The 22,979-nt window shown below is 38.8% G+C and overlaps 1 protein-coding gene across 1 annotated transcript; it reads left to right on the plus strand.

Moving 5' to 3' along the window:
• The first annotated feature begins 2,262 nt into the window (after positions 1-2,262).
• On the plus strand, positions 2,263-18,757 carry LOC139665976 (alpha-1,3-galactosyltransferase 2-like). The gene is made up of 6 exons (XM_071545044.1): positions 2,263-2,713; positions 12,716-12,766; positions 12,917-13,009; positions 13,136-13,231; positions 16,110-16,247; positions 16,457-18,757. Exons 2-6 carry the CDS (start codon positions 12,762-12,764, stop codon positions 17,139-17,141), a joined length of 1,017 nt encoding a protein of 338 aa, XP_071401145.1. The 5' UTR covers positions 2,263-2,713; positions 12,716-12,761; the 3' UTR covers positions 17,142-18,757.
• The last annotated feature ends 4,222 nt before the right edge of the window (positions 18,758-22,979 follow it).

The raw sequence follows: 22,979 nt of genomic DNA on the forward strand, positions 1-22,979 counted from the left end.
GTGTGAGGTGGAAACATTTGCTTTTGTGGACTATTTAGATAAAGCATGGGGACTCAGAAAATACATGTAGCCTAGCAGTAGTTGCTTTGTATTATATTAGCTGTCAACAGTTTGTGCTGTTATGTTGAGTGACCTGGATGTGTTGTTGTAGTTGTGTGTCATGTAATCCCATATGGGAGGGGCCATTTAGATAGTATGACACGAAAATAAAAAAAATCATTTCATTCATTCATTCCTATATTTATGCATCAAATACGACCTGAGAGGTACTCTGAATATTTTATATTCAGTATGTATATTATACAACACTACTGTAACCTCAGATATGTGAGAAAAAACAAAACATGGAATTTCACCGAATTTTAGTTAAATTCAACTTCCTAAAATTCCAATTCAATTCCAATCCTGTTCCCTGTCGGTTTTTTCAAATTCCAATGAACTGGAATTGATGCGTTCATTCATGAATTGACCCCAACCCTGCCTGAAGCCTATAACCTTGTGCTTTGAAACTTAAGGTTAAGTTTTGTATGGTTGTTAGACACTGTTTATATAATACAAACTATACGTTTGAAAATTGCAGGCAATTCGCTTTGTTCTCAAACGAATTAAAATTTAGACATGCTGCTGACCTGTGATATTAACCTATTAGATAGCTGCCTAATCATTAGTAAGATCCATTAGGCTTAAATATTGGAGTATTTTGTTCCACGGGCTGTTGATGCTTTCTGCACTCAAATTTGACCATTTTTATAGCAAATAAACTAATTAGTCTAAACTTTAATTTTCATTGGAAAATCAGCTTCCCTAGCCCTGCATGATGATGGTTCCCTAACGAAGAATCACCATAATATTCCTCTAACTGCCTATTCGACAGGCTGCTTGAAGTGTGTCTGCGGGACTTAATAGTGAGTTTATAGGGACCTTATGGGTTTTTTTTTTCTCCTAGCCTATATCATTATACCATTCCTATAATATTCCTGTACTTGTATTTTGCTGTGATGTTTGTAGCGTAGGCTATAGTGTAAATTGTATTATAGGATCAGTTCTTTCTCGCAAGGGTATAGCTTTGGGGACATTATAGCATACTGTCAACATATTGACAGAATGGTAACAATCCTACTTGTGGGTGGACGTAATCAGAGATACGGGTTTGAGTCCTTGGACCAATAGGGAATTAGACCCACCGTCAACCTGGCCTGCTTGGCCAACTAGTTTTTTTTTTGTTTTTGTTTTTTACCAGAAGATGCTCAGAGGTCAGCATGATGTGGTAACTAAAGCGATTAGTAAAAAAGACCTCCAGTCGGTGCTAATCAGAGGGCAAAACAATAGCATTCACAAAGGCACTGATTTAAGTTGTCTCCCCCCCCCCAAACAGAGCCTATAGGCGTCCTGGTGGCTCAGCTGGTTAAAGCCTCTTGTACCTCACTGTAAAATGCTCATTAGGTAACTCTGGTAACAATCAAATTGTTGTTGGCCCTGTTCTCAAATGCTAAACTGTGTTTGGTGTTTGTCATTTTTCGACAACAAATAACAGTCGACATGTCAAGATCACACCCAAACTCTCATCTCCGGCCCATCTGTGAGTTTGGAGACATCACTGTATAATGACGAATAATGCTGAAATGCCTCTCAAAAATAATAATAATAATAATGTTAATGATAAACTCATATAGCACTTTTTAAAACAACTAACTTACATCACTTTGATACAATAATAACCTACTACTTGATAGGCTATAGGCCTATGCAGAAATATCCAGTAGGCTACTCGAAATATCTGCCACAAAGATTTATGTCAGCATAAAAACGTGCGTGAACTCTATCCCGCAAATAAGGTGGGTAAACTGAGTGCGTGGGTTTTGTGAAGGAAGGGGGAGAAAAACGACATTAATTTATAGGCCTATTATGTAATGATCTGAGAGTTTGGTGAATGACGGAAAAACATCCAAAAATATCGGATTCTTTATATGCAGTGATAAAAACAAAACAAAACACGGACTGTAGTAGCCTAACGTAGGCTACAGAAAATGAAATAGTAAAAGAATTAATTTAGATTTAGGATTTACGCTCCCTTTATTATTTATATATTTTTTTTCCGGTTTACATATTTACAAAGCAGTGCTGTGCGTTGTGCTCTGCATTGCCTCTAACTCACTTCCTCGTCAGGTGAATAGGTTACCACAGCCTTAAACGTCGTAAACGAGAACGAACAGGTATGCTGGGCAGGTTGGCATTTGAAGGGAAACGACAGGGAGGGGAGTGTTTGGGGTGTGGTCCTGCTCCCGAACCTCAGCTAATATAGCTCCAATTATTGTTCTTGTTCAGGAAGCAGGTGGATACACTCTGTTCCGCGTTTAAAAGGTGATTAACTGAGTCTCCGTGGGTTTTCTCCTCCGGTCAGCAGCGACAGCAGGCTACTACATGGCTGTGGTTACTGTGCAGCCGCCAGGTGTGAATCATTAGCTAACTGTCACACAGGTAGATGAATAAGACCCTTGCTATCGCGATGCACGTTGAAACTTGTGGTAACCTTTGAAAAGAGCCACTCCCTGCTGCTGTTTTCCCCTGAAGACTGCGACACATGGACGTCTCTGGAGTAGTAAAATGTTGCTGGCTGTGTGAAAAATACACGCGAGAAAAGTCCAAACATAGGAGGAGTGATCCTGTCAACATTTTGGATTTGATCAAGGGTGACGCTGCCAACAATCCACAGGTGGGTCATCAATAACGTCTCTGTGTTAATGTCTGTAGGGAATGTGTTGCTCAATACTTTTCTCTGTTACTGTTTAGCCACCTGAGCAACACACGTGACGTTGTTCTTTAACTTTAGCGCATTTACATTCATAGTCAAGCCAAGTTTATTTATATAGCCCTTTGTCACAACCATGTCTCAGAGGACTTTACAGAGAGTGTGTCTAGCTAGGTCTAACTAAACACAATCAATGGTGAACAAATTTATGTAAGACAAACATAGCGAAAAAAAAAACAAGGTAGGCAAGAGCAGATTTAGCAAGACAAAACAAACTCCCTATTCTACATAGCTTAACCTACCCGGCACCCCAGCCTTAGACCCTAAATGCACACAAGGAAAAACTCCCAAGAAAAACCTTAATAGGAAAACTTGGAAGAAACCTTGGGCGGCTTATCGTGCAATAGGTGCCGGGCAAAACACTGACAGTCATGGGCAACAATAATGACAGAAGCAAAACAGAGAAACAAAAGCATTCATATGGTATCAGGAAGAGAGCGTCTCGTCTCAAGGTGATTGTGGTGACTGATTGTAGTTGACCATTAGCCTACATGTTGGATCATATCTATCTATGACCTGAATGAGTTTATCTTGATTTCAGTAAGGCTGGGGATACACCACACAACTTTTAAAACCCTAACAGATTATGAAAAGACTGGGTGTATACACTAACCGACTGGTTTCTGCAGATTTTTTATGACAACTGAAAAACTGTGGATCACACACTTAACGACTACGCCAAATGAGGGATCACACACCAGGGGCGTTGTTAGGATTTCAGAACATCCGGGGCTCAGCCCAGAGGAAGTCACAGAACCATAGTAGGGGGGTCTGGGCGTCCTCCCCCGGGAGAAAATTTTTAAAATTTCAACAGTAAAATGCATCAATCTGGTGTAATTTGACATGAACATACATGGGTGTAAATGAAGCAGCATAGTAAACCGTTTGAGCAGCAGTCTGCACTGGTCAACAGTGATACAGTATATTGTAGTCTGTCTGTCTCTCTCCTCAGGCCTGCCTCCTGAATTCTTCTCTTGACACTTATTTGTCTCTTCCCCTCATCTCTCTTTGTCTCTGTCTCCTCCTCTCTCTTGTTCATTTCAGGTTTTGCAAAAAATGAACAGAGACACAGTCATCAATTAATATATAAAACTTTAAATATATATAATATACAGTATGTGCTCCTCACTCATCATCTGACTCTTTACTGTTAAAAAAAGATCCAATTGTAATCCAGTGAGTTATATTTAATCAAAAGTTATATTTCTATGTATTTCACTACCTATATCACTATATTACTACAACCTAATAGTGAGCTACTTTGGTTTGTTTGTTAACGTATGGAGACTTAACTTTAAGCGTAACTCATTTTAAGAAGTAAATTATTTAACCTGTGATTGATGTCCTTCTGTTAGGAAGCTGATATTTTCAATGCCACATTAAAGATCACCATGGAAAAGCCTAATCCATTCTGAATGGCTGGAGGACTCTACCAGCATAGTAAAATATACAGAGGCACAAATTAAAAATTACATGTTTAAACATTTTCTCACGTTTAAGGGAAACAGTGTCTTAAGTTGAAAATAATATTGATGTTTCATGTGAAGAGAGTTAGCTTTTGCATTTAATGTTCCAGCAGCCCACATAAGTAGACCTGAATGGGAGGATTCAGTAACTAACTGACTAACCAGCTGACTGGAGAGAAATAGTAACATTTTGTTTACAGTGATCCAATATTATATTGAAGATGTTGAGTTAAAAAAAAACAACTGCTGTAACTTGTAGGCATCTAACCATGAAGCTATCAACCAAGTGTCAGTCCAAGCTAACACTCCAGTGTCCATCTGGCCGCCTGTTAGTTAACTCGCCACCACACAGCTGCCTGATTTTTGCTGTCTTTCCAGATATGGATAATCAATCACTTGATTAAACTAACCTATAGGCCTAACATATTATACCTTTCTTCCTCTTTTGAAAACGTGAAGAAGATCCATATAACCTGTCTTGTCTTTTCCTGACATTGTGTTTCCTGGCTGTAGCCCACCTTGCCTTCTCTGACCTAGACTAGGACCGACCAATTCAAATCATCCATAACGTAGCCTATTCCTTTAGTTCGATTCAAACTACACATTGACAGATTGGCAGAGCCCCCTACCAAACAGACACACATAGCAAGCAGTGACAAGTGAGTTCGATTTGTGTCCCAGCATGTACCTCGATGCACCCAAATCCAGGCTCTGTGGAGCCTCTCCATCCTCTGTTTCTCCCCTCATTAACTATGCGCTGTTCTGAGTGGGTGGGGATGCTATGATCGGCTGGGTGAGGGGGGAGGGTGCAGACGCGGAAAAACTCCAAAACCAACATGGCAGCTCCTTGTAGAAGAAAACTCTGTGACACAACATGTAAAACCGTACATTTTTGAGGCGGAATCTGTCAACCGAACAAGAGGAGGCAGCTGCTGAAGTTTTACAGACACGGTTACAGCAGGATGTCTCTGACTGGTAGGTTGAAATTTCACTGTTTTCCTACTTTCTCACCGTGCGTGTGTATGTGGTTGCATCGGCTATGTGGTCTTTCTGGATAGCCATAGCGGACAAATTTGTATCCCATAAAAACGATATCTAATGTTACCTGCCGGAGTGTCTCGCACGGTAACTATACCGTGTGGTTTGTTTGATTCATTTTTAACCTGACGTTCACTGGTGCCGGTGGTTTGAGTCTAGTAAGGTCGTCAACACAGTAGGTGTCGGTAGCTTTTAGCTGGCTACTTGGATAGCTGCTGTAATGTTATTCCATAAAGTGTCTTACAATTGCCGTTGTACTGGCCAGCGATAGGAAACAAATCCACACCAGACATTATGTAGTTATTATGGTCAAATACATCAAATTGATGTGAAGACGCAAAAGAAGAACTCATCTTCAGGGGATACAAATATTGTCACGACCTGCAAACATATGGTTATGTCAGAATCAGCTTTATTGGCCAAGTATGTAGACATACAAGGAACATATGGTTATGTCCCATGCTGTCTGTCATTTGGACATGACTGTCGTAATCTATGACAGTGTTATTCAGCTACAGCTCAACAGTTTTAGAACTGTAGCTGAAATATTCAAACATTGCATCTCATGGAGGCCTGCTGGTCATTCCCCCTGTCCATAACATCTTACCTCTTTTAGAGTTGACACCTTTGTTTGTCCTGTACATTAGTTTGTACAGTACTCACATCTACTCTAAATTGTCTGTGCTAAATAATAAACATAATATAGATAAACGTAATTGTAAGTGTAATGTTCCTATAAAGCTTGCAAAATTAAATAACAGTTACCCTTTCTCATTCCCTAGGTTACCAGAAGAATGAATCAGCTTCAGGATCCCCCTACATGCATGGTGGATCATCCTGAGCCCTGTTCCTTAAAGCGAGTTTATCAAATAAGCCAGGCTTCTTTCGGTTAGTCTGACTCATTTTCAGATGATTCGATTCCATGAAGCAATTTCAACATAGTTCAAGCTCAGTTACTATGGCAACTTATGCTGGGAAACTAACCTGGTCCTGGACAGGCTAACTGTCAGGCTAAGCCTGAGTTGTTGCTTAACCAGAGTTCCTGTAACACTGACCCAACGGGAAAGGATGATTTTACCACTGACTGTCTGACGTGCTGCCATATTATTTTATTTTACTTAACCACTATCAGTCAAAAAATTAAAGTTAATAGAAAATCAACTTAAATAAATAATAAATTAAACAATGATAAATGATACGTGTTTACCTCCAAGTTTAATTATATGGTATGTGATATCAAGCATTTAGGCTTATGCTACATAAAATCTCAATCTAAATTACCCCAATAGAATGACAATAGCTACATAAATAGTTAACAATACAATTGCAAAAAATTATATTGACCAGAAATGTAGTATCTAAATCCATATGCCTGTATCCTCTATTTGCCCGATAGGAAACCATGTTTAAAAATGTATTGGTTATTGTATTGGTTAATACATTTAAAACAATGTCAAAAAGTAAACTTAGATGCGTTTGGTGGGTGTATGGTTTTTCAATCAATTCAGTAAAGGTCTATAAATAAGGACCTCAGCCCATGTGTCATTCTTTGTCAATCATGGCGTGTGCTTTCATTGATGAGTACTAGGTGGCACGGATTCAGACGCTGTTCCCCCCCCTGTTCCCTCAGTGACTGGCCCTTGTTCAGCTCCAGGCAGCTCCTCTGCAGGAGTTCAGTGTGCTGGTGGCCCTCCCTCCCCCAGTGCAACATCACTCTTCTTTTTTGCAGCTACAATTAATAAACATTGGACAGATTGGACAGTTCTAGCATCAAGATTATGCTTAAGTGTTTATATAGCCTATAGGCATACTTACCATTCTGAACAATATTTTTATATTTAGTTTTCACCTGCTGCCATGTTCTTTTCTCCCCACTCAAGTTCATCAAATATACATAATATATACGTATATATTAAACGAGTGAACATATATACATTTGCAGCCTTGAGGTTTAATATCTATGTATTCTTGTATAAGATTTTAATAACCTACAGGTTTTCTGTTCTTACTGACTGTTTGAATGTATTGTGCCCAAGACTTAATTTGGTTGTATCAAAATATTTTATTAGCCTACATTTTTACATTCTTAGTTGCTACTTACGCATTCAATCAATCAGCAATTTCTTGCCAGGCTTTTTCTCTTGCTGTGTTTATGGCAGCTGTATTACCTTTTTTTCGTTATTATGTTTCATTTCTTCATATACCGTATTTCTACTAACAAGCGCTGCTTGGTGGCCGTGAACATCGCCGCTCTCTCTTTACCATTGATTTTTGCCATGGTGCATCGATTTGATCCATGTTTGACCTCTCAGGCTGCTTAAGAATGGCGTGCACTTGCAATTATCCTGACTACTTGAACCTGTCTCGAATTAGTCTGATTGCGTGAACCTGAATTGACCTTTATGGAACCGCTTTAGCCCCGACTGATTTGTTAGGTTCATTCAAGTCAGGTTTTGGACTTTAATCCCCACTTTTCTTAGCACGCTTTATGGAACGGGCCCCTGGTCTGGAGCCTGTATGTTTGAATGTGTTCTCACTACAGAATGCAATGAACATTTATAAAGCAGACTATGGGCCCTTACAGCTTAGAGGTATAGAGCAGTAAGTTTCTTTGATGCATTCTGTGCATTAATTGATTTGAACATGTGACTTTGGATAATACTTTACATGACAATAAATTTGAGTAAAATAACTGTTGTTATTGCCCGATATCAGACAGAATTGTCAACTCGTTACACTCCACTCGGTGGAGTGGGTGGATTCAAAGGTCTGGACCCAGGCAAGTGTTGTTATACTTTATTACACATCCATGTAGAAAAAACTTTAGCACACCTAAAAGTCTTTTAGTGACAGGGGCATAGGACAAAAGTTACTGAATAAGTAATATAATCCCACACACCGTGTCTACACTTATATGGTGCTTTATTACATTTCAATGACTGAAATGTAATAAAGCACCATGCAAGTGTAGACAGTGTGTATATACGTTTTTCCCTTTACACACTCATGTAAATTAAATGTGAAACCAATAAGTAACCACAACACTGACTGTTCATACAGAATAAAATTATTTTATTTTAGAAATGCATAAAAAAGGCACATGTAAAAACATAACACTGCTTATGCAGGACCATAATGTTGTTATGTTACAAAATCTACATCTGTGAGTGTACACAGGGAAGTGTTCCACTGTAGCAGTTACTGCAGTGTAGTTAAGTAGTGCAGTATCAATCACCAAGATGATTTATAATTTGATGTTTTTAGTTATCTGTTATGTATTCATGGAAAACGTCCAACTACAACCTGACCTCATGCCAGATAACCAAAACAACAAAAGAAGAGACTAAGTATTAAAATGAAATATATTGACAGTATGTGTACCCTCCTCTCAATGTCTAGCCCCACAAATGTATTGTGGATATCTGTTGACAGGTAGATGGGAATGGTTTTTCATGTTGGATATCTGAAATTAAAATTATGACTAGTAACAATTGGATTGTAGATATCTAGATATATATATGAGCGGGTGGTTGCAGGCTGCCTCAGTACACAGGGTTTGTAACAAGGCTGAAGAAAGACCAGATTGTGGTCCAATCTGCCAAGTGGTGGTAGAGCTGAAGCACTGTAAGCCTCCTTGACGTTGGCATACAACAGATCAAGTGTCTTATTTTCCCTGGTAGGACATTCAACAAACTGTAAAGCCAAATGACAATTGTGGATGGGAAGAATGGCATTAAGGAATGTCTATTAAATGTTAAAACGGTTTGCCATAGTCTCATCGGGACTGGAGCTAAATCGCTACCCGATGCTAATCACACTGAAATAAACTACCGTATCCATTTCTCATTCTCAAGCTACGTTAGCAGACACATCTCTCCAGACAAGGCAACTGATTTAGCAACAAAGCACCATAGACTGTATTAAAAAATAAACATGAAAACAATGTTGCAAAATAAAAACCAAAATAAAAACTATTATATCCCTGTCAATTCCCAACTATGCTGTGCTGCGCCACGCACAATGCCAAAATAGATCACTTATAGCCAATAGACCATACACCACAACAAATTACAAAGTAGACAACAACCGACGAACACATCCAAAACCAGTCTTGTATAATTCAATACTGTACGACGCAAAGTAATAAAATAGTGGGAAAATAGATCACTTGCCAGTAGACCAGAGGACAGCACATGAAAAAGTTATAACCACACTGTGCAGGAGCCTACCTCCAGATACATTCCAACTGAACACACACAAACTTCAAATAAACAGCCGTCTTACCCAACGCAGTAGTAATCGTCTCTGTTTCGATCCGCCCTGCGTACATGTCAACAATCTTTTCTGGTGACAGTCCTCAGGGGTCCACTCCAGAAATCAGGTTCAACAAATTCTGAGTCTAACCCTGAACTCTGAGTTGATTAACCCCGAGATGGGAAACTCTGAGTTTTCGGTTCCAGAACAGCTGATCTGAGTTAGTTCAATCAACTCTGAGTATGTTCACCCTGAGTTAAGCGCGTGCGTGGCGACAATAAAAAGCCATCATCAATGGAGCTCTGATACTACGATTCACCATGGCAACAGGTAAATAAAAGGCAGGGCCTCCATTTTTATCCAGTGGACGTAGAGATATTAATGTATGTGTATGCGGATGGTGTACATTTATCTTTAAAAAAAGAGCCTGAGCAGTGGGGAAAAGTGTCAATAAGTTAACAAAGTTTTATTCAGTGTTGTCCATTAATTCATTTTTTACCAGACTTACATTTCCTTAATGGATAGTGGTGGAATCTGACTGTGTATTAGGCTATAGCCTACATTACATTTTAAATGTATTTCTTCAGCTTTAATCTTACGGGGACAAAACACAGGGGTCAGCAACCGAAGATGAAAAATGGCGTTGAGGTTAAAATACAGTAGATTTAAAATTTTTACACATCTATTTGTATCTTGGCTCAACAGCATTCAGTGACTTTATTTCAGCTACTTCAACAAATGTAGTAAATTTAAACATTGTCACTGAAATGCTGTTAAAACACGTTAAGACTATGCACTATGTAGCTAGTGTACATCTGTTGTCCCTGGGCAGGTAGACCAAAAAACAACCACAGAACAACAAATACACTACATAAAGCAGCACAATACATAAAAGTCCATCAGTGTGAGATAGATACAATCAGTATGAAAAATACAAAGCAATCATTGGTGGTGACACATTTGTGCTCTAGTCCTACCGGCACTGCCACTGCCAGGATAGGCCAGGCATCCTCTAAGAGGAGGGGGTTCGAGATTATGAATAATTTTAAACATCAGGCATGTATCAGAGTAAAATAAGAAGTTATCAAAATTGAGGAAATTATATTTTTTCAGGATGTTACAGTGATGAAAATCCCTTGGCTTTTTATCTAGTACTTTAGAATTTGTTTAGAGTAGGTACACAGGCTTGAGTGTAGTCACACCTGCCTGTGACCAGGTTGTTATGCAGTTACACATTATGTGTAACTGCATAATGTGAAATGAAACCACGTGTCTGGCTCTGTAAGAGGGAGACAGAGAGAAACTCAGGGTTTGTTGAAGAAAACCTGCCAGCGAGCAGGTTAGGTTCACAGAGTCAGTTACGGTGGTAACTGACCCAGAGTTTAAGTTACCTCTTTCTGGAACTGAAAACCTGGAGTTTCCCTCATCTTAGGGTTAACAAACTCAGGGTTTTCACTAAACCTGCTTTCTGGAATACCACCCTGGTCAATTTGACCAGGGTGGTCAAAGTGGTACACAAAGTGGTACACAGAAAAAAATGAAAAAAATGACAACGAAACTGACAGACAGCTATTTGTGTCAGGTTAGACAGGCATATGTTCCACAGTTCCCAAAACAGATGACAACAGACTATTAGCCTTTTACAGTAATGTTAGCTAAAGCATTAATGCAACAAAAAAAGTGATTGTCTTACACAAAGCGTAGCAATGTACATGTACAGCCCATTGACCAGACAATATGTGTGACTTAAAGGATAAGGGTGGTGTTTTTTTAATGCATTTCTTATCGTCAACAAATCCTATGAAAATAACAAAATCAACAATGCGTTTGCTCTACCCCGTTACTTTCCGACTTCCCATGTTCCCTTTTTAGCCTTCAAACCGGAAGTCATTGGCTCCAATTGTAAGCTAAAAACCTGGTGGTGTGTGTGTGGTCTTCTTTGCTGTGGTGTGCTGGGGCGGTGGCATCAAAGCAAAGGACGCCAACAGACTGAATAAACTGTTAAAAAAGGCTGTAAAGGTTATCGGATCCAAGCTGGTCACACTGGAGGAGGTGGCGGAGGAAAGACTGCTGGCGATTATGGACAACACCTCCCACCCCCTCCATGACATGATAGCCAGGCAAAAGAGCATCTTTAGTAGCAGACTAATTCAACCCTGGTGTGTAAAGGAACGACACAGGAGATCATTCCTGCCAGGTGCCATCAGACTCTACAATTCATCTGCCTTTGCCAGGCCTGGTGACATTAAACTGTTCGTGGACTAACTTTTATTATTTTTAACTTGTCAAGTATTTATATCTTTATTTATTAATTTAGTCACTCGCTTTTTAGCCATTATAGCGCCTTTTGTTCTTATCTGTTGTGTTTTAATGTATTTTGGCATCTGTGTGTCTTGGCTGCTATGACGACTCAATTTCCCTTCTGGGATCAGTAACGTTTTTCTATCTATCTATCTTTAAATACAGCTCACAAAGAATTTAAATTTTAAAAATGACTAACTGTTACCATGAAAAGTCAGGCTATTGTAGTTATTACCAAAACAAATTCAAATGGGAACAAATTCTTCATTAGGACGGGGACTATTTTCGGTGCTATGGAACTACTTTCCTGAGATGGAAAACCTGTTTACGGTCGGCTGGTTGTCGGCTGGCCCGGTGCATTGCATTCCGTCAAGTTGCGAAATGGCTGACAGCATACAAGGAACTTTCACAACACTATTAAAGTCACCAACATTCAAAATAAATGAGATGATAGCCAGTACACACATTTTTACAGGGGCAATTTAGTGACGGCATAGACGGAAAAAAAACATTTCACTTGCGAATGATCTTTTTTGTGATCATGCTGTGTTTTTATTTTATATGTAATTTATTGATTTGTGTATGATGGTGAATGAGAAAAACATCCATCCTTCCTTCCTCTATGCAAGGACAAAACATGATTGTAGTAATGTACATAAAAGGAATACACACACACACACACACACACACACACACACGCACGCACGCACGCACGCACACACACACACACACACACACACAAAGTGCCCTGAAGTTATTGACACAATTCCCATGCATATTGACAGGCTAAAATCTTTGTGTGTAAAATCTTTTAGTGTGACACATTCTTCTTCTTTTCTTCATACAGCAACCTCCACCTCCTTTAAGAGTCTAGAGGGCAATATCGTTCAACCATGAGGTAGGCTATCTCTCACTATAAGCAAACTAATTCATTGTGATATAGAGATATCCAACTTTGCATGCTCAGTAGCACTCACTCGTATATAACCATACATGGTGTAAGATTTGATGTTCCCTTTTTCATTTGACTGTTCTGGCATTGTTCCAGCGGACACATTTACAAGGCAAAGGGTGCTATGAAGTGTGCACTCTGTTTCCTTATTGTGCTCTGCATTGCCTTCCTCAGCTCCTCATCTGTCAGGTGAACACCAAACTAAGTCATTATTATTCCAATTCAAGAGACAGATCCAAAAACAAGCTATGTTGTTGCAAAAATCATTACATTTTGCTGTAGATTTTCCTCACCATAACATGTTTTTGATATCAGATATTTAGTGGGGTTTCTTCCTATGGACAAGTGCTCTGTGGCCCATGGAGAGATGCTGAGTCTGGATAACATTGTAGATGACACCCTTGACCTTTGGTAAGACCTAACCCTTTGTTTTGGCTGCATACAATTACAAGATACAGAGACTGGTTATGCCATTGTTTTCTCACCACTCAATGTACCATGGGAAACACATGGTTATCATTTTTATTTTCATTTGAGGGAAGATTCACAAGATTGACTTTGTCAAACACAATAGACTTGTTTAACCCATTGGGTAGCTGCGGTTGTATGGTAATTGAGGGTTTGCTATGTTATCATACAATAAGTCATTAAAAAATACCTTTCAATGTAAGGAATAATTGTATGAACTTTGGACCAATCCTTGATGCTACCATGTTTTCTGCAACTGATCAACCTGACTGAAGCTGTTGACAGCAATCAGCTGGGCACATCAATGGGCATTTTCCTTCTCTTGTGTGACTTTGTAGATATGATCTAAATTCAATTATAATATAATAGTATAATAATTATGAAATTGAAATTACTGTTGTTGTTGTTGAAATTACTGGTTAATTACTGTCAACAGTGTAACTAAGAGTCTTCTTCAAGTTATTTCATGTTCTTGACTTTGGTAAAGTGGTGTCACTTCACCAAAACCACAGTGGCAACCACAGTCTAGACGTGCTGTACAGAATTTGCCATGCAAAACACAACATTTGATTGTGCAGATTCAATTTAAGGGGAGAGAACAATTTGGAGCGAACATCATGTAATTTTCACCTTACTATTCTACAGAGTAATTCCTTTAAGTTTCTCTAGGATTTACTTGTGTTTGGATTATAGCACCGTTGAGTGTAACCAATACTCTGCAATATTTAAACATTTTAGAGCTCAACAATCGATAACCATCATGGAAATAAGATAATAGATAATATTAAATAGGCTATTGAAACTCGGTCACCTCTGCAGGTCTGTTGTATATTGAGTTAATCAATTTAGACTTGTACAAGATGATTGTATTGCAAAAAGACTGATAGTGTTGGTAGAGTGCACTGAAAACTCTGCATAGTGACATCAGGTGACCCTGGACAGTCATAGATCTGAACAAGATATTAATAATTATATAATATAAACCTCTTCGCGCTTCGTCTTCCGATTTCTGATTGGTACACCACCAAACTTGGTCCAGTGGCAGAAGGGCAGCTCTAACGGCCACTGAACAGATATAGAGCTGACTGGCCATGTGGTGTTGTGATAATCGGCTAAAATGCTTTAAAGTGGCTAGAATTTAAACAGGCAGATCTCATGTCCCATTTCAGGTCCAGTCATGAAAATGTCGGCATCTCCTGATGTGAAATAAGTTGATAATGTGGCATGGAAGAAATTAACTTTTGGTGAAATCCGACATGTGGAACTGGCATATATTGACAATTAGCATTGGCAGAGGTATGCGCTGTACTGAGTGCCATCTAGTTTTAGAATGTAGTGCCCAAGAACTTCAAATTCCTCTTATTTAAATATGGGTATATGACACTTTGTCATTTCCTTTATTGACGTTTGTATCCCAGGGAACTGAGGCTAACTGATATCTGGTGTGTGGATGTATACTCTTCTATTCATAGTATTCCTATGATGTCGCATGCATTTCCTACCAATATGGTGCCTTACCATATACACAGGTCATTGGCTGTGGCTGTCATTTGATTACAATCAGATGTTAATTTATTACAGTCACCTGTTATTTTCCTACCAAGATTTCCTACCAATTTTCCTATCCACCTTCTCAAATCTAATAAAGGCCACACCTGTTAACACAAAACTATTGTACGTGCTTGATCTACTAGATATTCACTGAGAAATTTTTTTTAAAATGTTTTACAAAGATTCAGCTGTGCGAGCCGGTAATCGAGTCTGTTGGGTCAAGCAGGTACACGGCAATAAAAGGAGAGAGCGGGTTGAGGTTTTGTGGTATAAATGTGCAGGCTGAATGGTGTTATGGCACGATTATATATATCCACACACACACACACACACACACACACACACACACACACACACACACACACATATATACATATATATATATATATATATATGTGTGTGTTCTCTTTACAATTGACAATGTACAATTACTTCCTCTTTTGTTCATTTTTGTCTCTCTTACGATTGAAAAGTTTGTCCAGGTATATGCTGTGTGTAGATGAAAACAAAAGTAATTGATCACAAAAAACTACGCCATATGATTTTAATTGGCATTAATTATTTTTCTCAATGAGTTAGTGCTATTTGAAATTTGATCAAAAAAGAAAGTATTTCTTGTTAAGCAAATGTTCAAATGCGTGTACACAATGCCTACGTAAAACAAAAGGCACCATAGATCACAAAATTGTGGTAAATCAAAGTAACTTTTTGCGTATCAAGACATGGATGCAAAGCTGAGAGGAGACATTGACCAACATTGTGACATTTGTTCAGCATAAATTTATCTGCATAAATAATGTGTAAACTCTGGACAGCCCTGTCAGCCCCTGCGATGGAAATGTTTAGGGATTCTTCACTGCACTGTTCTTGTGGAAACAACTTTTAAATCAATTTTTTGTGACTTTGAGTAAGAGGGTCATTTATTATGATGAAACCTATAAGAACATGTAGCCGCGACATCCTGGGTTTGAATCCGGCCTGGGACCTTTGTTGCATGTCATCCCCCCTCTCTCTCCCCAATCTTTCCTGTCTCTCTTCATGAGACAATCTAATAAAGACAAAAATGCCGAAAAATAAAAAAGAATGAGCACCTGACACCCACTTAGTCAGAATACTGAGTCCTCCATAGACAGCACAACCGCTACAAAGTCTTTTTGGCACACCATGTCCCATTTTGAGTTTTAGCTAATGAACCAAGTAGTAAGATATCTTATATGAAATATGTATATGAGTTTGTTTTGAACCTTAAAACAGTCATCTCTCATATCAGGTCCAGAGCTGATGTTCAGACATGCACAACTTGGAAAGCTCCAATCATCTGGGATGGGATGTTCAACCCTGATGTTTATGACCATAAACACAAGAGAGACCAGTCGTCTGTGGCCCTCACCGTGTTTGCTGTGGGCAGGTTTGTTTCTGCACAAATATTATGAGCATGAGAATAAAAGGTCAACAGACTTGAACAAATGAATGCATATACTGTATGTATATGGCAGTTGTAAGTATTAAAATGAAAAAATAAAAAGATTGATACTGAATGATGAATTGATCATTTAAAAAAAAAAAAAGTGTTGTGAAACAGCAGCTCAATTGTTCTTGTCCCTATTTCCACCCAAGGTACCTGGATGCCTACCTTGGGACTTTCCTTAACTCTTCAGAACATCATTTCATGGTGGGTTTACCAGTGACGTATTATGTATTTACGGATCTACCGGAGAAGGTACCAGACATCAAGCTTGCCCCTCAGCGAAGCTTGAAGGTTATCAAAGTGGAAAGGCACTCCAGATGGCAGGACATCTCTATGATGCGCATGAAGACAATAGCAGATGTCATAGAATCAGAAATTCGTCACCACTGCACTTACGTCTTCTGCTTTGATGTGGACCAGGTGTTTACAGGGAGATTTGGCTCGGAGGCTCTGGGGGATTCTGTGGCTTTGCTTCATGCCCACTACTACCACCTTCCAAAAAGTATGTTCACCTATGACCGCAACCCCAAGTCCAAGGCCTACATGGAAACTGGGGATTTCTACTACCATGCCGCTGTCTTCGGAGGCTCATGGCAGAGTGTGAAGCTCATGACTGAGGCCTGCTACCAAAGCATCATGGAGGACAAACTAAACGATGTGGAGGCTCTGTGGCACGATGAGAGTCATCTCAACAAGTACCTGTGGCTCCATAAACCCAGCAGGCTGCTCTCTCCTGAGTACTGCTGGGACAAAAGTATTGGCCACCGGAGTGACATACATATCGCCCGCCTACTATGGGCACCAAAATATTATGACACACTCCGGACAGCATAGTGTGGCTAAAGGGCCACAACTTGGAATAACTTATTGAGCAAAGTGAAAGTTTTTCTACTAAAAGATTTGTATTAATAGCTGCACTAAGTAATGTGATATGCATTATGCTATCAGGCAGGACCAGAGCTCAGGTAAATCTATGAAAATGGTGCCCATGCCCTATTGCTGAAATACAAGTATGTCTAAAAGGGTGTGTTGAAACAAGAAATTATTTTGTTACTAAATACACACATCTGGATGTGCTGAAAATTTGTTTAAAGAGGTAGTAGAAAAATACTTCACATTTGTACTGTATTTGTAAGTATTTTGCTTACCAAATACCAAAGTATTTTTGGTCCCATTTTCAAATGTTAATAACTACAATTTTAAATGTTACTATGCAAGAATAAAATGCTTCACATTTTTAGCTGTGACCAGCAGCTAGTATCAGTTGGCCGTCCATTGATCTATAAAAAATAATCATGTGTGTGCGTGTGTGCGCGTGTGTGTGCGATGAAAAGGAGCACATTTTGTGTGTGTATATATATAAAATGTGCTCCTTTTCATCGTGTGTATAAATATATATATATATATATATATATGTATGTGTGTGTATATATAAAAATAAGTATATTGATCCTGAACTAGCATTGACATGAGTGATGGCTTGACTTGATGGAGAGAGTTTCCTATCAATTGGCTTAGTCATATAACCCCCTCCCCTTTTCCTGATTGGCTGTATGAATTTGCATTGAGATGTGTGATTGTCTATATCTGTTTATCCTAAAGTCACATTTACATGAGTGACAGTTTGTTAGACTCAGGAGAGCAATCCTGAAGCTGCATTGAGGTGTGTTGATGTGTGATGGCTCGTAGGACTCAAGAGTGTCCTATTGAATGATGATGTCATTGAAGCCCCTCTCCCTTTCCTGATCGGCTGTCCCTGTTTCATAATGCAATGACAGGTGTGTCTGTGCTGCATATCCAGTCTTACATTAATACAGAACAGGGATTGTAGTACAATGTTTCTTATCTGTTTTACTAAACACAGCTGGACTTAATGTCCCTTAACAATTAATTTCCTGTTGTCCTTTTTCTTATACTGTCCATTTATAATTTCAGAACTTTCATTAGCTGTATTCAATCAGAAAAAGGTTGGTTTTGCCAACTCTGTTTCTTAAATTGGTCCTTAATTCAATTCCAGGCAGCATTAAAAAAGGTCTTAAAGTCTTAATTTTGGCTGGCTGTAGCCTAGAGACCCTGTCATTTATGCCCCTCCCCCTTTCCTGATTGGCTTTACTTTGATAATCTGTATCTATTGATCTCCAAGTTGCAGTGAGATGTTTGATTATTTACATCTGTTAGGCCGCGGCCACACTGATCTGGTGTCTGTCCACCTCCGTTCATTTCAATTAATTTTCAATGAGAGCTGATTACGCATCCGTCTCTGTCAGATTTCCAACTGTTTTGATGTTTTGATCCCAAAGTTGCACTGATATGAGTGATGGCTTGTCAAACTTGGTGATGTCATTAAAGCCCTCCCCCTTTCCTGATTGGATGTTTTTATTATCTATTTCCAGAGGTGTGACCAAGTCAACTTTCAAGTCAGTCTCAAGTCTTGAGGCACAGGTTTCAAGAGTCCAGTATCAATTTAATATTTAAATATTTAGTTCTTTTTTGCAATATACATTTTGTAATAGGATAAAAACTTGAGTTTGATTACTATAATCGGTTTCAACTTCAATACATTCAATCATTCCATACAAATTCAGAAAACAGAATTTAAATTCAGTTGTCTTGTGCAACAAATCTCATCACTTTCAATCAAAGTCATTTACACAAACACAAGATATTTTGTCAAGCCTTTAGAAGCTTTTTCAAGTCATCAAAGAACAGATTCCAAAATCACATTGGCATGAGTGATGGCTCATCGGACTCAGGACAGTGTGTCCTATTGATTAGTGATGTCATTTAAGCCCCTCTCCCTTTCCTGATCTATTGATTCTGAAAGCACATCAAGATGTGTGGTGGCTCATGTGACTCAGGAGAGAGAGGTTCCACTCCATTATGGTGCGTACTGCTTTTGGCCCGGGTGTGCGTAGTTTCCACTGCATTTAATAACTCCACATACCGGGGGACATGTCAGTTGTGCTCCTCTGAAGGCTCAGCAAGAATGGCGAGGACACGTAGCAACCCAACAAAAACACACGAGTGGTGCGAGCATGGTGAGCAACGGTGATGGGTAAAACAGTGAACTGATAAATGTTTAGGCTTACACAAAACGATAACTGTTCTCCATGCTGGCAGTTATGGAAATGTGTTGGTTGTGATTCAATGGACGTCTCTGAGTAAACCAGGCCAGCTACAACCACAGCTTTTGCTCCATCGTCCATTATCGTTTGTTTACTCAGCTGTCGAGTGTGCCGATAATGAAGTTTGTGGCTGCCAGCTGACATATTGCACACTCTGCTCTTGCCACTAGGTAATGAGTGGCGCATTGACACACTCTAATGGAGCAGACCCAGAGTTTCCTAGTGGTTGGTGATGTCACTGAAGCACCTCCCCTGTTCATAATGGGCTGATTTTTGATCATCTATATCTATTTATCCCAAAGTTGCATTGAGATCAGTGATGGCTCATTGGACTCAGGAGGGAGTTTCCTATTGATTGATGATGTAATTACTGACCCTCCCTCTTTCCTGATTGAATGTGTTTCATTGTCTATATCTATTGATCATCATTGATTATTAATTAGAACTATGATTAACCCACTATGCAATGCTCTACTGATAAATGTATCCTCATGCCATATGAAAACATTTAAGAGCTAATAATTATGTTGAGGGAGCAAATTTTAGTGATTTTAGTCACCAATAAGCTGTAGCCTATTCGGCTTTTGGATTTAGTTTCATGGAGCCAAATCGGTAGCAGGTTATCATGAAAAACGTGCTTGTTTTCAACGAAACGGTTATATGTTCATCGGACATTCCTTCAAAAATCATCTCAATTCAAGTTAAGGGGTGCCAGTCAAGACCAGTTCAGTTGGGATTTGAGCTAATCTACCTATAAAGAAAAAAAATATTTGTTAGTCTTGCCACTCAAACATGTTTAGATTTTGATTGTTTCTTCATTAAACAGCTTTGACCACATGTACAGAAGAGGATTAGGACCATATATGAGAAATGTATTTGAGTTCTGAGATTAAAATTGAATCTCATAATTCTGACTTTATTCTCATAATTCTGAGATTCTGACTTTATTCTCAGAATTCTGACTTTAAAGGAATAGTTCATATTTTGTGTGTGACACACTTTTTCTTGTTTTCTCCTATTTACAGTGATCAGCACTTCATCAATTTTTGAGAGGCAACTTCTCTATCAAAGTTTGTTTGTCCACATAACACACAGCGAGGTTGCCAGGCAGCACAACTAGCTCCCTCCCTTTGCTGAGAGCAGGGACTGTAGGATAGGGTCCACTTACGCCACTCCAAATACGCCTATCAAAACATATCTATTGTGTTTTATTGTTACACTACTTACTTTTCATCATAGTGATAATGTGTACAATGATAGATTAAATTTGACAGTTGTCTTGTCCCACACTGTGCCACAGCAACACTAAAATAATGACTGTGTAATAAGAGAATTGAAGCAGACATTTAAAAGTAACGCAAAAGTTACTTTCCCTAGTAACTACTTTAATTATGCAGTAATTGGTAAAGTAATTCAATTACTTTTTGAGAGAAGTATCTAGTAACTGTAACTAATTACTATTTTTCAGTAACTTGCCCAACACTGCTCGGCTGTAATTACGCTCTCCATAATTACGCTCTCTTTATACATCCATGAGTCTTCTGAGAGTTTCCCGGTCCAATATGCGGCGTCTACGTATATATGTCTATGTAAACAATGACCGGCGCACGGAAGAGTAGTCTTGGCCCGGATGTCTGCTGGCTACACCGGAATCCCCGAAATATGGCCGTCGCCCCCAGAGTCTAATCGTCGTCAGACCGATAGACGATGGGTTCCGAGATTGACTTGGGCCTAAATGTTAGTGCAGTGAAAGTACAGGTCTGGAGTGTTTTGACATATAACTTGCAGTGCAGTATCAATGAAAGGTGACCTGCGCAGTGTCCAGTCTAGTCTGTGTTCTGTAGGCCTAGCCTATGTCTTCTGCACAGTGTAGCCTGTAGCCTGTATGCAGCCTATATAGTTGTAAATGGCACATATTATGGCATTTTTCATTATTATTATGATATCAATCTGGGTCCTCATTTATTGAATTCGACGATTAATTACAAATGAATTGGTTTAAAACTGTATTTCTGTACGTTTGAAATCTTGCGCTTTTATTTTGAAGACTAAACGCCCAAACCGGAAGTCTTGGTTTCCGGTTATTCTGGCGAGAGTAACGCATCTAGAGCTCATCAAGGACCTGGACAGCGAATCCATGGGCACGGATTTCAACGTCATGTTTTTTTTTTCAGGTGACCCCAGAGGGGGTCCCTGGTTAAAAAAATAAAATAAAAGCCCCCGTACTACTCCAACTGTTTTCAAGACCATAACCTCTTACAATATAAATCAGTTTGATACTGCCAACTAAGAAGGGTATGAAGGGTGGATAGTGCCACGGATTACCTACCGAAGGAGACTCTCGTGTGACATTTACGCGAGAAGAGAGGATCGCCAGTGTGACTCAAACGTCGTTGTACGTCGCCACCTGTACGCCGTCGCCAGTGTAATTTTTTTTTTCCAACTTTATTGCGTTAATTCAATTCATTCAATACATGGAGTATACATGTTCCAGACAGTTTTTCATTATAAAAGTTGCTGTAAATATATTTCACAGTATAAAAATAATATAAAAATAACAAGGGACGTCGTATACATCGTCACTGGTGGTCTGAAATGTCTTATTATACAATTACAACGTCAGCATCCTAATTAATAACCTTTCTAATCTCCATAAACAAGTTTTATTAGCATGGGCATTCAAACATGATTTCTTACCTCACAACTTCCACAGTTGGAACAAATGAAATATTTTAACCTTCATAGTAAATATTATGCAAGACTTTTCCATGTCCCTCAAAGATATAAAGGGGGGGGGGGTATAGCCTAAGTGACCCCTATCCCTACTGTGTATTAACCCTGTACGTTTGTCTGCAGTTGTGCATTTAATGGTATAGAATCGCAAGGTAAAGCTTAATAGTATGTGCTTCATAATAACATTTATAATATTATAATAATAGGCTATATACAGTGATAAAATAAGTTGAGGACGAATATTTTTGTCTCATGTTATAACAGTGTAACGCTGGTTTCTCTTAGTGTAGCGTCCAGACGAAAAATGAAAGCCTTGACTGATGTCTGAAGATGTTTAATTTGCTGTCTTGCACTTCAACAAACAGAAAAGTACAGACATAAGGCAAAATAATAAATTAAAACTCCATTAGCATTACATTAATTAGTTAGCACCAGAAAGTTAGCAAACACATAAAGTAAACTCAAAATTATTATACACAAATAAATACAATTAAACTAGATTGTTTCCACTTGTTGGGAAATAACTAAGTCAAAGCAATATAACAAATACATTTACTAATGCAAACTTTACACACAATCTAACCAAATTAAAGACATTTTAACATATATAAAACATGTATTGAATGAATTGAATTTATTAAATGAAGTTGGAAAAAAAGTCACACTGGCGACTGCGTACAGGTGGCGACGTAGGCTACATTTAGACGACGTGTTTGTCACACGATTTTAAGGCGACGTCAAACGTAGCCTAGGCTACTTAGTGTGCGTACTTAGTAGGCGTATATATATTAGGGGATTTCTGATACACGCCGTA

The sequence above is a fragment of the Centroberyx affinis genome, unplaced genomic scaffold (genome assembly GCF_046629955.1).
Source record: "Centroberyx affinis isolate AG114_WGS23_722 - 3 ecotype Tasmania unplaced genomic scaffold, CSIRO-AGI_Caff_v1 ptg004757l_1, whole genome shotgun sequence".
Lineage (NCBI taxonomy): Eukaryota > Metazoa > Chordata > Actinopteri > Beryciformes > Berycidae > Centroberyx > Centroberyx affinis.

Excerpts from the sequence above, each read along its gene's own strand:
- LOC139665976 (XM_071545044.1), top strand. Across the intron at positions 13,010-13,135 it reads CTCAGCTCCTCATCTGTCAG|ATATTTAGTGGGGTTTCTTC; the intron begins GTGAACACCAAA and ends TTTTGATATCAG. Across the intron at positions 13,232-16,109 it reads GATGACACCCTTGACCTTTG|GTCCAGAGCTGATGTTCAGA; the intron begins GTAAGACCTAAC and ends CTCTCATATCAG.